This window comes from Geospiza fortis, unplaced genomic scaffold (assembly GCF_000277835.1).
Source record: "Geospiza fortis unplaced genomic scaffold, GeoFor_1.0 scaffold237, whole genome shotgun sequence".
Lineage (NCBI taxonomy): Eukaryota > Metazoa > Chordata > Aves > Passeriformes > Thraupidae > Geospiza > Geospiza fortis.
The window spans coordinates 5,090,304-5,105,837 of record NW_005054319.1 but is presented as its reverse complement, the minus strand read 5'-3'; the positions used below and the strand labels follow the sequence as shown (position 1 = coordinate 5,105,837).

The following is a 15,534-nucleotide window of genomic DNA, read 5'->3' as shown; positions in this document are numbered from 1 at the left end:
GGGGCCCAGCACTGCCCGGGGCCCAGCAGTGCCCGGGGGCCAGCACTGCCCGGGGGCTGCCACACACAGCACAGCACAGAGGCACCACAGCTCCTGGCTCCTCACCTCAGCCTTTACTTTAAATTTGGCAAACCCTCCACTGTACCCCAGAGTACGTGTTCCAATACTTTCATTATTGCTGTCTATACATACAAGAGGGACTCAGAATCCAGAGCCTTGAATAAACAGGAACTGAGCATCAAATCCCCCTGGGTCCCCCACAAAGTGCAGCCTCACTGATCTGCTTTAAAGGCACATATAATCTGAGCATGAGTAATGTGAGAAATGCACTGCCCTTTACCTGAACCTTGGCTCATGTCTGTCTGAAGCAGCTGTTTTGCTCTAATGATGTCCACGTTCAGCCTTCCTGCACTTGGTAGGTAGTTGAGTGACAACAGCAGCTCTCCCAGCTCCACTTCATTCTGCAGGGAAAAGAGAATGTGAAGATTTAGAACAGAGCTCAGAGGGAAAGAAATTAAATAAATCCCATTTGTCTAAGTGCCTGAAAAATGAATTTTAGTCACGCTCTGAACTGCAACCAAGAACCATCTGTCGGTACCTTGTGCTAAGTGGAAACAAGAAAGGAACTATCCCCAAAAGGAGATCTTTCTCCAATCACCAATCCTTCACCAGCTCCCCAGCAGCCAGGCAAAGAGGAGGCAGGGGCACAAGGTCAGTAGCTTCTGCCTGCTCCATTTTTAATGGCTCCAGGTGGTTCTGACCTTACCAAGTCTTACAAAGTCTCCTCCACTGGAGGAGACATTCTCTTCTTTCCTCCCCAGCCCCCATGGCCACAGCAGGCACTTGGGGAGCTCAGACATGCCCTGGTTAAAGCACCCCTGGGTCACAGCTCAGATCCCCTTGGCCCAGCCTGGCTGTGCCCTTGCTGCTCCCTGCCTGCCCCATGGCCACAGCCACACTGCTGGTCTGCCGTCATGCCTTCTCCTCTTCCTTAAGGATGCTTAAAACTAGTAATTAAAGAGCTGGAGAGCTCACATCACTGCACCTCAGATGTGAGGGTTTAAAATAACCTCTGCCCCTTGCCATGCCCTGGCTCTGAGAGGCTCCTACTGTCAGATGCAGGATGCACACACTGAAGCACTCTGGAGGCTGGGAACACACCTGGCAGGAACTGATCCAACTGCCCAGTGCCAGGGCCATGCAGGAGTGCAGAGCTGGTGCTTCATCCCAAACAGTCCAAAACAACCTAGGGCAGGTGTCAGAGCCCATTCCAAGAGGAAAAGGAGCTGCAGTGGTATTGCAATCATAACAAAAGGCTTAAATGTCTTCACTGATGCCCCAAATATTAGATTACAGAAACCAGAGACTATGGGTAGACCATAAAGTAAAAGGCTCTCAGAACAGCCACAGCCTGAACTGACCCAAAGAACCAGGTACATCAGCAGATAGGCCAGCACAGAGGCACAACCCCTGGCACAGACATCGGTGCCTCAGGGAAACTGAGGCTGGGGCTGCTGGGAAACCCAGCCACGAAAAGCATCTGATTTCTTAACTCAAATTCCTTTTGTCACAGCAGCTTGTGAGTCACCCTGTGGGTCACACTGTGACTCCACAGCACCCACACCCACATTTACCACATGCATTTTCTTCTGTTGCTGCAGTATTCCTGCCTCACCCAGAAGGAACCTCTCCTCCATCAACCTGGGCCAGCTCCCACATCACAGTGCTGGTCAATAGATGATGTTAAGTTCTTTTCATCAAAAAGCCACTCCCCAACACACACACAGGACTCACATACCCACATACACCCTGGTGCCCTGGGGTGGCACAGCACAAGGATCCAGGAGTCTCACTTCCCAGGTGGTTTAAACACCATCCAATTGATTTAAGCTATCATCTCACATTTGATTTTGCCCAAAAATGCTCCTCTCAGGTCCGTGGCTGGAACAGCCTGCAGACATGTTTATCATCAAGAACAGGCAGTGAGTTTTAATCCTATTACCAGGACAAGATGGAAGCATCACAGTGCCCACACCACCACCCTCAACAGGAGCCACATGAGGCAGCCCTCCACCCCAGCTCATCTTTTATAACACACAAACAACATTTTTATCAGACCCAGTCCTGCTTGCATTCACTGCTGGTCAGGTTCCATTCAGGCTTAAATTCCTAGAAATCCAGGTGCATTTGGAAGTGCAAATGAGGAAACTGCTCAGTGATTTTATCACCTGCTGGGGAGAGACAAACAGCTCCAGCTGCAAATACCAAACTGCTGGCACAGCCAGGTGGCAGGCTGGCATGGGGCAGTGATGGAGGCCCTTTCCAGTCACCTCAGGCTTGGAGTGCTGAAAGCCTGCATTAAGATTTGGGATAATTACTAGTGGAGCTGTCCATTGATGGAACCTGTTGACCTTATCCAAGAGCTGCAGGCATTTCCCTGGGCCAGAGAGGAGCCATGGAGCTCAGCAAGGGAAGGCAGAGCTCCCTGCTTCCAATTCATTTGCATTTCTGATCCATTTACCAAAAAAAAAAAAAAGCCTGATGATGTACACTGGCAGTGCCCGGCTGGATCTGTAACACCCACCTGGGCACTGGCAGCAGAACCATGTCCCATCAGCCCTGCAGAGATGATGGAAGGAGCCCCTCAGTGCAACCAACACACTGCTGCCCAACCCACCAAGCCTTCCACAGCTAAGGGCAGGACCTAATTCTCTGTAGCACCTAACCTAACAGGGATTTCAGCACCTCTAGAAAAATCCTTTTGGCTATCTAGGCTTAAAATTGAATAAGGAGAGATATAAAATGTTATATTCTGTGATCCACCAAAGACAGCAGGCAGACTATGAGCAGCTTCAATCAGCCTCAGATCAAACCTCATCTCACAAATCTCAACAGCACTTTCTGATGCTCTCCAAGAGTGCCCACATTTGTGTTAATTATTGTGAGGGGAGGAACAAAGAGCCCCTGCCCAAAGGCCAGGGCAGGATGGGTGAGCTCAGAGCCAGCAGGGAGGAGCAGCAGCAGCACCAGAAAGGGGGTCTCCAAAAGGGGGGGGTCTCCAAAAAGAAGCCCAGATCTCAGAGATCTCCCCTCGCCGGGCAGGTGACTCAGCCTTTCCCAGGCTCTCGGTGCCAGCAGCCAATGCCTCTGCTGTTATAAATGCATCACTTCCAGCCCGGCCACAGGACCTGGGAAACATGCTCCAAACGCTGCCCCAGGGCCTGGGGGATGTCAGCCACAGGAGAGGGAATCAGTGGCTGCTGTCACCAAGGCTGGCACTGTCCCCACCGTGCTCCAGTCACTGCTGCGATTAGTGACCAAGCAGAGAATTCCCGGGTGCCCCAAGGAGCAGGAGGCACAGGGAGGTCCAGGTAGGAGGTTCCAGCTCCCTGAGCCTTTCCCAACAATTCCATGGCTCCCTGTGGTGCTGTGGCAGCCTTGTCACCCGGCTTGGGAACACTCCGTGCTGCCAGAGCCCAGCCCGTGCTCAGGGACATCCGTGGGACACAGAACAAACATCACCACCCTTGTTCTGTGCCCGGGGCAGCCCCAGAGCCCCGGCTCCTGCAGGGGCTGAGCTGAGAGGAGGGGATGGATTCAGGCACAAGCGCTGCCATGGGCACACCGCTCACCAAGGGCAAGGAAGTGCCTGCGTTTTGTGTTTCCCAGGTCTCTCCATCAGGAAACTACAGAGCTGTCGGTTTTGCCTTGGGTGTTTTGCTGTGCAGAGGTGCCCCTCTCTGCTAAGGCATCATTTCAGCTGCCATTGTTATGCTGATGACGAGCGGGTTCCTGCGAGATCCCAGATGACCCTGGAAAAGCAATTTCCTGTTTGATGAGATGCCGGAGTGACACCGAGTCTGGGATGTCTGAGACTCTCCTGCAGCTCTGATTAACATTTCACTCCTGGCTGTATTACACTGCCAGGTTGGATTTGCAGCCTCGGGCTCGCCCATGATCCAGAACCTTCTCCAGTTACTGCCTGGGCTGAACCCAGAAGTTTTGAACCAGAAATTTTTCTGTTCTTTTCTGTCATCTCTGAAACACAAAGATGCTCCCCCAAAGGAAGATGAGCTTTTAATTAATGCACATCTTGTTTGGACCAGGTTAATTCCTTCCTCACAGCCCCCCAGACTGTTCCCTGTGCATTGCTATACCACCAGCAAAATTCTGCAGCTGAAACCCTTCCCAACAGGAGCCAGAGCACATTGCATCAGCACTGACACCCATGCATCGCTCCTAATGAAGTTTCAGATTGATTTTCCTCCTCAAGGTGATCTGTGTTGGTACCTCCAGGCACATAAGGAAACTGATGGTTTAGAACAGTTTGCTCTAACAGGTTTTCTACAGCATCCTGTGACACAGCCATTGTTTGGGGAAGGTTGAGCCATTAAGGACCAAAACCTGAGAAAAAAAATATACTTACCAATGAATAGGAGCAGTGTTTCCTACATAACTGGCACCAACTGGATGTAGGATGAAGAGCGCCACAAAATCCTTTCTAAAGCCAAATTGTCTTTGCCATGAGAAAGCCTCTATTGTGCAAAGAGCTTTGGGAAGAAGATCTGCAATGGAGAGGTCCTGCTCCTGGACCCCACCAGCCTCTCCTCTCTGTTCCTCTTCCACAAACACACCCCCAGCAGCCCAGCTCTCTGCAGGAAGGGCAAGGAGCAAACAGCATGGAGGGGAAAGGGTAAGGTGACCAGGAATACAGAGAAGGATAAAGAGAGAACAGTCAAGACGAAAAATTTTCAATGCCGGAGCTTTACAGACTCAAAAAGTAAAGGGAAAAAAAGTTCAATTTCCACTGAAATGGAGCTAAGGAAAAACAAACATACAGAGTGAAATAAAAGAAGATAGAACAACACAAGCCAAAATATGAAAACAAACCACAGGTTAAAAGCTAAAAATGTTGTTATCATGATGGACAAGCATCCATCACAGTGACCTAACTCCAGTGACCTGCAAGGTGGGGGTACCCTGCCCTCTGCCAGGCTTTGCCCAGAGCATCTCCTCCACTGGCCACAGGAAAACTTCCAGGGTGATTTTACCATCCAGCTGATGAGCAAACATGGCCCCATGCAACCACCTTGTACCATCCTGAACATCAGAACTGACAGGTCATTCCAGTGCACTCATAGTATGACGTTAAAAAAGCAAGTCCAATACACACTCCCTCTACTACAAAAATGGCTTAATTTGAGGGAAGAAGGAACTTCATGCTATTTTCCCACCATAACTAGGCGCTTTTTTTTCCCTTTTGCAGAATGAGCTCCAAACTCTCATTACTGCTGGTCTAAAACATTTATTCCTGCCCACTCAAATCTGCCAAAAGAGAAATGAATCATATGTCAATAAAAGTTGGGGTCTTGAACATGTGCTTCAGAATTCTTTTCAGCGGCGAAAAATGCGAATGTGAGCCCAGCTCAGCGAGGCCTGCCAACTTCATTCATGGCAATTAAGCAAAGCCACACACATTTCAGGGGATATTTAAGGAGTGCAGAGTGTTCCTATGGGGACTGGACTCAAGAGCCTTTCCATGAGCAGCTACTGCATTTTAGAAAAGCAATAATTACCCTGCAAGAGAAAACCTCCCAGAACTACCAAGGATAAAGGATTTGGCAATACCTGCACTGACATTTTCCACAAGAAGTCCTTCTGCTCAGCTGCTGGCTCTGATGATGCATCAGGCAGCAGCTCCCTGTCTCTCTTTGGGCTCAATCCCCTCTTATATTTGGGTTGCCCCCAGACGAAGGGAGGAATGATGAATCTGACTCCATGTTCTCAGAAGGCTAATTTATTATTTTATACTATACTAAAGGGTACTATATTAAAGGGTACTAAACTATACTAAAGAATACAGAAAGGATACTTACTAAAATGCTAAAAAGATTATAATGAAAACTCATGACTCTTTCCAGAGCCTCGACACAACGTGGCCCTGATTGGTCATTGGGTCAAAACAACTCATACCAGAATCCAATGGAACAATCACCTGTGGGTAAACAATCTCCTAACACATTCCACACATGAGCAAAACATAGGAGAAGCAAATGAGATAACAGTTGTTTCCCTTTTCTCTGAGGCTTCACAGCTTCCCAGGAGAAAAATCCTGGGCAAAGGGATTTTTCAGAGAACATGAATGACACAATCCCCCTAAACACCAAACACAGACCCAAGCTCAGAAAGTGTTTCTGTGCAGGCACAACCTCCTGCCCAGGGCTTGGCTCCCAGCAGTTTGTAGCTCTGGCTGAGGGGACAGCTCAGCTCAGCTGCACTCGGGTTCTCTGGGCACCCACTGCAGGACAGTGCTGCTCAGCACCTCCTCACACCAAGGAAATGCTCTGCTTGTCACTCTCAGCAGCTCCATGAGCTGGTGATGGAGATACTCCTCCAACAGTGAGGAGCTGTACATCCCATCCACAGGCCTCAGGAGCTGATCTTGGTCCAGCTCCCAGAGGAACCAAGAGTTGTTGGCTGCAGAAGCTGGACCATGCCCACCTGGGAGAAGCTCACTGTCCCTGCTGACACTGCACGCACCAAAAGATTCCTGGCTTTCCCCAGCTTTGCAGCTCACAGGTGCTGGCACAGCCCTGTAGTAAGGCAGGTTCCAGCTCTGGGAGGAGGGAGATCAGTGTGATGGTGGGACAAGGATCTGGCACCTGCCTTTATCAGCACACTCTGTGTCAATGGCTCCCAGGTGGAGACAGCAAGTGCAAAGCAGATGTTCATCTTAGCTCGTGTCATTTGGCCACTTTCTCTGCTCTTTCACAGTGCCTGCCACCCTCCCACTCCCACCAGTATGAAGAGAAAACTTCTCCAGAGCTCCTGCCATCTGGATTCACTTTCCTCCATCTCTCTCCAGCTCATGATGTTTCTGTCTGTAAATTCTATAAAAAAACAAAATTCATGTATTTTGCGTCTTTCATCTTCACATATCACGTCTATGACTGTGTGTGTTTCTCTCCCTCCTGTTACTCTTTTCCAAGCACCTGCTTCAGCCTTTTCTCCTGTGGGGCTGTGGGGGTGCTGCCAGCTGCTGCTCCGTGCCACAGCCCCAGACTGGCAAATTTTCCTGACTGGAGATCAGAACTGCACCACAGTGGTTTGTTTGTGGTGCTCTCCAGGATCCAAGGATGCCTTCTGCCAAATAAAATGCAACTGCACATAGATATTTATTTCTGTCCCTGCCTATCAGCATCTCTCAACACAAAGCACACTTCAGCAGGCTCAGGTTCAATCCAACAAGAAACTGATAAAGGCTGTCTGTCCCTCAGCTAATCAAGTAAAAAAGTGAGAAGTATAAAAAAAATTGTCAGCATGTCAAATCTATCATTCCACAGGCAGAAGGTTCCAACTAGTATTAAAAAATCCCTCAGAAATTTCTAGCACAAACATCACTGTTACTGAAAAACATTAAAATGTATTTTTTCAAAGCAATAAGCTTTATTGTTTTACTTCTCCCAAGATTTATCTTAACCCTTTGATCAATTAATTTAATCACCACTAGGATGAAACGTGCCTTATTCAAGGAACTTTAAAAATTTTATCATTGAGAAAATATGGGAAGATGATGCCAAACATCATCCCTGGATGTCCTGTATAAGCACCGTTGATCCTTTTACAGTTGCAGTCTGCCAGCAGAGGTAAAATCAGCAAAAAGGTATGAAAGGACCACTTTACTGATCAAAGTGTGGAGGAATTTTTGCCTAAGTTCTTCCATATACGAGCAAGGGGACGAATGCAAAAGGCTTTTAAGCCTGTGCATTCAAACGGAGTTTTGTCTTTCTCTTTCCTTTTATAAATATCAGAAATGCCAACTTCTGCATAAATAATTTATCTTGAATGCTGGTGAAGCAGACAGCACTGCTGAAAACAGCAGCAGCTTTCAATGAAACTTTGGAGAGGGGGAAAGGAAGAGCTGGCTCCGAGCTTGGCACATGAAGGCAGAGATGATCTTTTCTAATCAAGGTCTGTATTAGCTGTGGAATGAGTCCATGTTACTCATAAAGAGATGCAAAATACAGAGAAGTATTTATCATGCAAAAGTAGGGAGCAGGGGGAGAAGCAAAATTGCATGGTGGGAATCACAGCAGGACAATGGGATGCAAAGACATGCCCTACATAGAACACACATTCAGGGACTCCATGATTTTGACTTGTGCACGACTTGCAAAACTTTCCTTCCTTGCCTGAGCATTGTTGAGGCTAATCCCTCAACACTCCTGCCTCAGGAAATCAGCTGGCTCTCCTGCAGTTACCTGGGGCCCTGATCCTCCTCCCCTTTGTACAGTGCAGCAGGTCTGAGCAGAAAAGGAAAGTGCTCCCAGCCCCTCTCCAGCCCCAGCCGGCTTCAATTCCAAACACTGCCGGGGCTATTCCCCTTCCACGAGTGTCTGATCAGAAATTTCCACTCCAAATCAGACTCTTGAGCCCACAATGTAAAACAGCAGTGAGGCCAATGATTTACTGCTTTTTTCATCCAGAATCTCTGGCTATAGCCCTCTTCTGCGAGCACCTAAAAATCAAAGAAAAAGTGAACCATCCAACAGCGTTTAATTCAGCAGAGACGCCTTGGAAATTACAATATGTGAGCTGGGAAAGAATGGGGAGAGGCAAGTTTGTTACACCAATCTTCCTGTCCTTAGTACAACGCTTGAGATGCTGTTCACATTATGTTCTTCTCTTGGTTTTTCATAGGGCTCTGTGCCTCAGCTACGTGGGTGATACCACTAGTGGCAAAGTTGGAGGGTAACCACTGTTCCTGGCTGCAAAGCTCAGATCTTCCACTGAACCTTTTCTCTCAGCCTTTTCTGAGAACAGAGGTGAAAAAACACAGACCCTCTGATCTCCTCTTCCCATCCCACTGAATTTCTGGCTGAAATGCCCAAAATGCATGCAACGCTCCACTTGCATCAGACAAATACTTATGGCAAATTTAGTTCCTTCAGGGACCTGATGAAAACAAGTCTACCACTCCTTTGCAGATTGTTGCTAATGCATTATGGCACAGGTCTGGATGGATTTCATCTTCTACATGTTTTATTGAATCAAATCATTACTGAAGTGGCACCAGCAGCTCCCCTCACATCCTCGGAGCACAGCAATGACCTGGGTGGGACAATGTCACAGCATTCCTCAGAAGGGCTGCAGGTCACTGCAGTGACAGGAAACACCTGCCCAAAGGTGCAGACTTCCAGAGCAGCCTTGAGTTGTTCTTGTTTAAGCTGACACAGGATCTTTGCTCGTGACTATAAAGACAGCTCCTCTACCTCACACTGTGAGTTATAAAACCAGTCACAGGCCCACATAATCCCAACCCAGCAGATGCTGTGTTAACAAGATGACAATTACTAATTAGAAACAGCATTACTTGCCAATAGGCAAAGGAACCACACACACACAAAAACCCCCAAAACAGCAAGAACTGTGGCAATAATCTGATAAATTCTGTTACCTGAGAACTAGGCACAAGGGCTTTCCACCAGTGTCCACCTTTCACAAGGTCGACATCGCTCAAGGGCATTGACACTTTGCCAATAACACAATGGCGTGAGAATTTGTCAAAATCCACTACAGTTAAAAGCAGAGTTCTTCTCTGGGCCTCTAAAAAGGGGATTTCAAATGTGTACCTCTCCTCAAACACCGGGTTCTGCGTTTTGCGCTTCACTCCGGTCTGCTTGGAGTTCTTCTGGTCAGGAAGGAGGCAGATCTTCACATAGGGGTTGGAGTGAGCCATGTCTTGCCTTGAACCATCATAAGAAATTGGAGGAGGCAGATCTTTAGCCTCAATGACTCTCACTATTAGGTAATTATGCAGCAGATCATACTGTGTGCTAAAATGCAGCATGCCCAGCTGGTACTTGGACAAGATCTCCTCATCTGTCAAGGAGTCCATATCATCACTATTTGAGTCAAGAGAGTACAGCCTTGGTTCAAATTTTCTAAAATAGTCATCTGGGGTGTAGGTTTTCCGCAGGATAGTTGGCTGAACTATTTCTTTCTTAGCTCCAATTATTCCAAACTCGATGGGTTTGATGTCAATTAGTGGAGAACTTGGCCTCCTCGACTCCAGACCTGAATGAGAGAAACACACAAATATGATTGTTAGAAAGTGCAATAAAGCAATGACAGGTGCTCATCAGCTTTGGGTGCTCCTATTCTGTGTCTGTGCAATGCCAGCACAGGCTCCACAGTGGGGTTTTCCCCCTTTTCCTGCCCACAATTAACAGCCTTGCTGAAGCACAAGCTGGCCTGCACTCCTCCCTCCCTGTCCATCTGCACATGCAATAACCCCCCTTGTGCTTCAGCAAGAAAAACAGGGCTGGCCCCTTCCACTGCTCTCCTGCAAAACAGGATGAGCTTTCAACCAATGTGCCTTCAACCTGACTTGGTTCCCTGTCCAAGAGATGAGAGAGCAAGCAGTACAGTCTGATTTCCTGGCCCAGAAGAATTGCATTGCTGGTGGAAGGAGCCCTTACTTGAGATGCGGCGCGTGAGGCTGTAAGCGGAGCGAGACGTGTCCGAGGACGAGCGCCTTCTGTCAGGGGAAACATCCTGCAGAGTGGGAGGCAGCTCGCTGGTTGCATTATCAGAGTCTCCATCTTTGTCTTCATTTTGGCTGCTTATCCTGTTGTAATGAGAGACCTTTGGGTGATTCAAGCCAGTACAAGGAGGATATACAGGATAACAACATGTTCTGGTGTTCTGGGCTGGTCTGGGGTGCTCGTCCCTCGATGCTCTGGGGTATCTCCTGATCAGTGTGGCAAGCAAAAGGCTGAGCAACTGACTTCAGATCCATGTAAAAAACAGATTCTTGACCTTTCTGCCTGTCTTTTAAACAGTTTTATCAGTATTTCAGTGTGACACAGGCCACTGAGGCACATATAACTCAGATGCTCATCGGAAATATTATGCTGTCATCTTATTGCAAAGCTCCCATACCTTCTTGGGGATTTCTCATAGGCAGCTCCTCACAGCACTGACTCCTTCTTCCTCAGAGCACAGCCCACAAACTCCAGCTCTCTCCTCACCCAGCTCACCCACTCTTTTACAGCACTCATCCTCACTGGACACAGCTGTGGCCTGTAAAGGACAGGCCTGTTCCTAATCTTTGGTGATTAGTACAGCTGCAACTCCTCAGGGGTGAGATTACCTTCTGCATTATCTTCTACATATCTCTTACCTTCTGCACTGTCTTTATTTTCTTACATTCTATCCCCCCACAATATTATACTTCTCTCTAAGGAAAGAAAAAATCAAACCAAAACCCCACAAACCTCAAACAGTAGCTTCCTGCTGTAATTCACAGCTACACTTTGGAAGCACAGACTTCACTAGGAAGGAGCCAGCACAGAAAATCACCATGCTCAGAGATCCCAAACCTACCACACACCTCCTGGTAAAACATTGCAGGTTTGCCAGCTTCAAAACTTGATCTTACAGACACAATTCATTATTTGCTATTTATTTATTTGCTATTTATGCCTTTTTAAATATTTGGCTGCTTTTTATCCACTTCTATAAACCAGATGTGGTTCTCAGCAGACAATAATTGTACTGCCCAGGGATGTTGGTGGGAGCAGGGACTTTGGCAGGATCTAAATGACAAAGAAAGTTTTGTAGCATCTTGGAGAAGACTCCACAGAAGGCTGGCATCAAAGAGAAGTCCACATATATACATTTAAACAAACTGAAAGGGGAGTTACATGTACAGACAGGTTGTTTTTATCTAAAACAACATTCTGGTTAAAAACCCCAACACGTCCCAGCTGCAAAAAAACTCCTGAAAGAAGTGAGGATCTCCCAGCTTTGACAGAAAGCAGGGCAGGAGCAGACAGTGACAACTGCAGGAGGTAAAGTCTGCAGCTGTGTGCTCAGAGGGGAGTGCTGCTGATGGAAATGGAATCACACAATGGCTCCATGACGTGTGGTGCATCCTGCAGAACAGCCAGGCCCCCAGACAGAAAACAGCAGCAGATCACAAGGAAAGCATCAGCACAGAATGAGCAAAGCAAAGGGGAATTCTGTGTGAATTTTGCTTCCAAGCCACCCTTTCTATGTGCACAGCTCAGCTGGGTATAAATGAAATATATTGAATCATTTTCATTAGTAACCAATGACTGGAGCAGAGCAATTGATATATTCTGCTGAAAGCAGTAAACTTGCATAAAAGCCCAACGTGCATTAAGAAAACAAACCAACCCCCAAAACCAACTGGAAATTCTTATCCAAGCCACAAAGTTCACAGCAGGCTCATGCAAATTTCACCAAGTCAGACTCACACAACTCATCCACACTAAAAAAAAAAAAAAATCTGTGAATAATCAAAACCGAGCCCTCTGCTAAAAGGGGTGTACAATATTTGCACAGCTCTGCAGCCCATTAAAGGCAGTCCAAACCATATAGTTTGATAAATAATCAGTACTTGGAATACAAATAGCTTTTTCATGCCTAAATGCAGGTCCCCACAATCACAGGTGGCATTTGGATATGCTTGTGTTTGAGAAGCAAATGCACAGAGCAAGGCAGGGTGAAAAGGGAATCAGGAAGAGAGGCATTAGGGATGTTCTACAATGGGTAAACGTAATAGTGAGTTAATAACATACAGATGACCTTTAGTAAGGAAATTGCTGCTGAGCCACAATAATTTTTCCTCAAATAAACTTTGGCTCTGGTTAAAGCAGCTCTGTTTCTGTTTAATCTGAACCTTTGGAAAGAGGAGTCGTGTCCTGATTTCAATTCAGTCTCACAGTGTGCACTGTTTATCTTTGGGGTTTGTGTAGAATATTCCATAACAAGCAGCTCAAACATCCACCCTCATTCCCAGGCCATTTCTGCAAGGACCAGGGTGGAAGTGTTCCTCATGAAATAACAAAAGTCACCATGCACTCAGGTCATTGCAACTGGACTCATTGCAAGAATTTTTCCCCCCCTAAGTTGCCACTGCAAAAAATTCAGAAAGTGAGAAAAATCCATATTCTCCCAAGAGGAGGGGCTTAAACTTGCAGCTTTATTGTCCACTCCTGAATTTCCAGGACAATGAAGTGTCTCAGAGCTGCCAAAGGGAAAACCTGGGGCCAAAATAGAAAGGATGGGTCATTAACCACAGGCATTTATATGTTTGCTCATTCACCAATGAGGACCATAAAAACAGTTTTCCCCTAGGGAGTGGGTAGGAAGGTGAGGAAGGCACAAATTGCCTTTTACACACAAGGTGAAGAAGGCACCAATTGCATTCTGCATCACACCAGTGTCTCAGGCCCATGAAGAATAGGCAAGATGGAAAGACCTCAGCTGAAAACGTAGATCTATTTTTAAAACAGTTCCAGGCTGCAAGCAAGGAATACAATAAATTGATTTGTTCCCAAATTCAAAGCATGCATCTAAATGAAAAATAAGGTGACGTCAAACCTGTTTTTCCTTGTAGGGGCTTCCACTAAATACAAAATCCCCCTCTCCAAAAATAAGAGAGGAAAGGAAAAAGAATGAGGGATTCAACTGGTATACACATATATCTGTGTATTAAAAACATTAAAAACCTTATTCTAAGAACAAGTCCAAATTCTTACTCTGAGTAACTAACCCATCTAACTCCAGAGATCATTCCCTACATGCAAAAATGCATATAGAGATATAAAAATATAAGATCAACACAGTGAAAACAGAATTCTTCTTTGGTTTCTGAATTCTGAGTCAACATGGGGTCATTTCCACCTTAAACATGCACACAAAAAGCTTGGGTCTCCTATTTGCCAACAAACAAAATATACCAAATCTGGCTCCTGCCTTTTACTTTCTTTTCCTCTTTACCTTCCAGACCCTTGTTCCTCTACAGGCTCATTTTCTCCCCTTCTCCTCTCAATCACATCTTAGGGAGAAGCAGAGGACCTATCTCCTCTCTCCCTTTGTCCTCCCCACTTAAGTGGTTTTTGTGCTCCCTCACCATTTCCCAGCAAAGCCACCCTGGAAGCACAGGGCACCATCACCTTGCCTGGCACCACTCTGGGTCCACACCTGCTCAAGAGGAGCCCACAGCATCTTCAAGCAAGCAAAGCCTCATCTGCAGCTGATCCACCACTGTGTGCCACAGGCACCCTCAGAGATCACAGGTGAGCAGGGGTGTCACAGGAGTGGTGACTGCAGTGACCCTGGGGCATGGCAGCACCCAGGTCTCCTGTCCTGTGCCCTCCTCTTTGGTGCCTGCTGCCCCTGTCAGGCTTCAGCTCTGGGAATTCACCTCCTCTCAGCATGGAGCAGAACAGGGAGACCCCAATTGCACCAAATCACCCAGAGCTGGATGGAAAGATGGGAACATGGCCTGGGCTGAGGTCACAGGGACCCTTCACAGGGCGTGAGCATCTGTGGGTGAAGCTGAAAGTGCAACAGGGTTGAAGAACTGGGTTGTTTTTCACCAAAGAGTGCTGTCCTCTGCTTATGGCCATTCCATGAAGTTATTGTAGGGGCTCTCAGATGGAGCAGGACCAGGGAGAAACAATACCGGCTGCAGAGAGCATTTTATGAGTCCAAAGGTCTCCATGTTCTCTGCCCATGGCAAAGTCCAACTCATCTGCAAAGCCACCATGAAGCTGAGATTTGAGATGATAAGAACAGGGCTCCAGCACTCACATCAGCCCTTTAGCCAGACAGAAGAATCCAAGAGCCAAAAACTTCACCCTGGTACAATCACTCCACACCCCAAAACACACAGGATGTCCCTTCTGCTGCTCAGCACAGCAGATAAGCTCTGAATCACCCTGTCCCCACAAGCCCAGCTCCTTGTTCCCAAGATGTAATTGCTCCTGCACCAATCTCTCCACGTCCAATACTGCAGCCTCATCACTGTGCTCTCCTGTGCGTGATGCTCTCCTATTTAGCATTGATTTTGTTTCCATTCCCCATTAATTGCAGGTGAATCAGTTTCTGAGCATATATCAGACTCTTAAATATGCTGCTCCACATCTAAAAACCACTCTAACACATCCTGAACAGCTCTATTTTTATTGCTTCAGTATTAATTACCACCCTGTTCTACCTGAATTCAAAAGAGTATGTGGACAAGACTGAGATTTAAACATGAGAAGATTTATTTCATGCATCACCAAGACATGACCCTTTCAGAGCTGACACAGCACAGACTCACAGGAGAAGATAAAATTACCTGAGTGCCTCAGTGCCCAGGTACCATCACAGGATGCACTGAGCAGGCCTCTCCTGTGCCCCAAGTTCTGGACATGCTGAAGCAGTGTCCATCAAAGGGTCTGCTCCACAAAGCCCAGCCCAGCTGACAAAACAGCCACTAAACACCAGAGAGCTCTGCTCCCTTCCTGGTTTCCCTGCTGCCTCCACAGGGTCACCTCTGTGCTGCAGACTCCTGACTGAGAGGGAGTAAAAGAGGGAAGACTTCACTGACTTCCTTTGTAGTGGATTTGCAAACACACCAATCAAAGCTCCAGATAAGACCTGGTGCTGTGGTTCATTAATGATTTGAGAAGAAATTCTGATGAGTACTATAGTGACTCAGGAGATCAAGTC

General features: G+C 47.1%; 1 protein-coding gene across 1 annotated transcript in view; it reads right to left on the bottom strand.

The window, feature by feature from the left end:
• The window catches only part of SYT17 (synaptotagmin 17), a 38,445-nt gene that overhangs the window by 14,407 nt on the left and 8,504 nt on the right, over positions 1-15,534 (bottom strand). The window contains exons 4-6 of the mRNA XM_014306783.2: positions 10,482-10,630; positions 9,458-10,077; positions 341-461 (exon numbers count right to left, since the gene is read on the bottom strand). Of these exons, the coding sequence (XP_014162258.1) occupies positions 341-461; positions 9,458-10,077; positions 10,482-10,630 (890 nt within the window). The remainder of the gene's footprint in view (positions 1-340; positions 462-9,457; positions 10,078-10,481; positions 10,631-15,534) is intronic.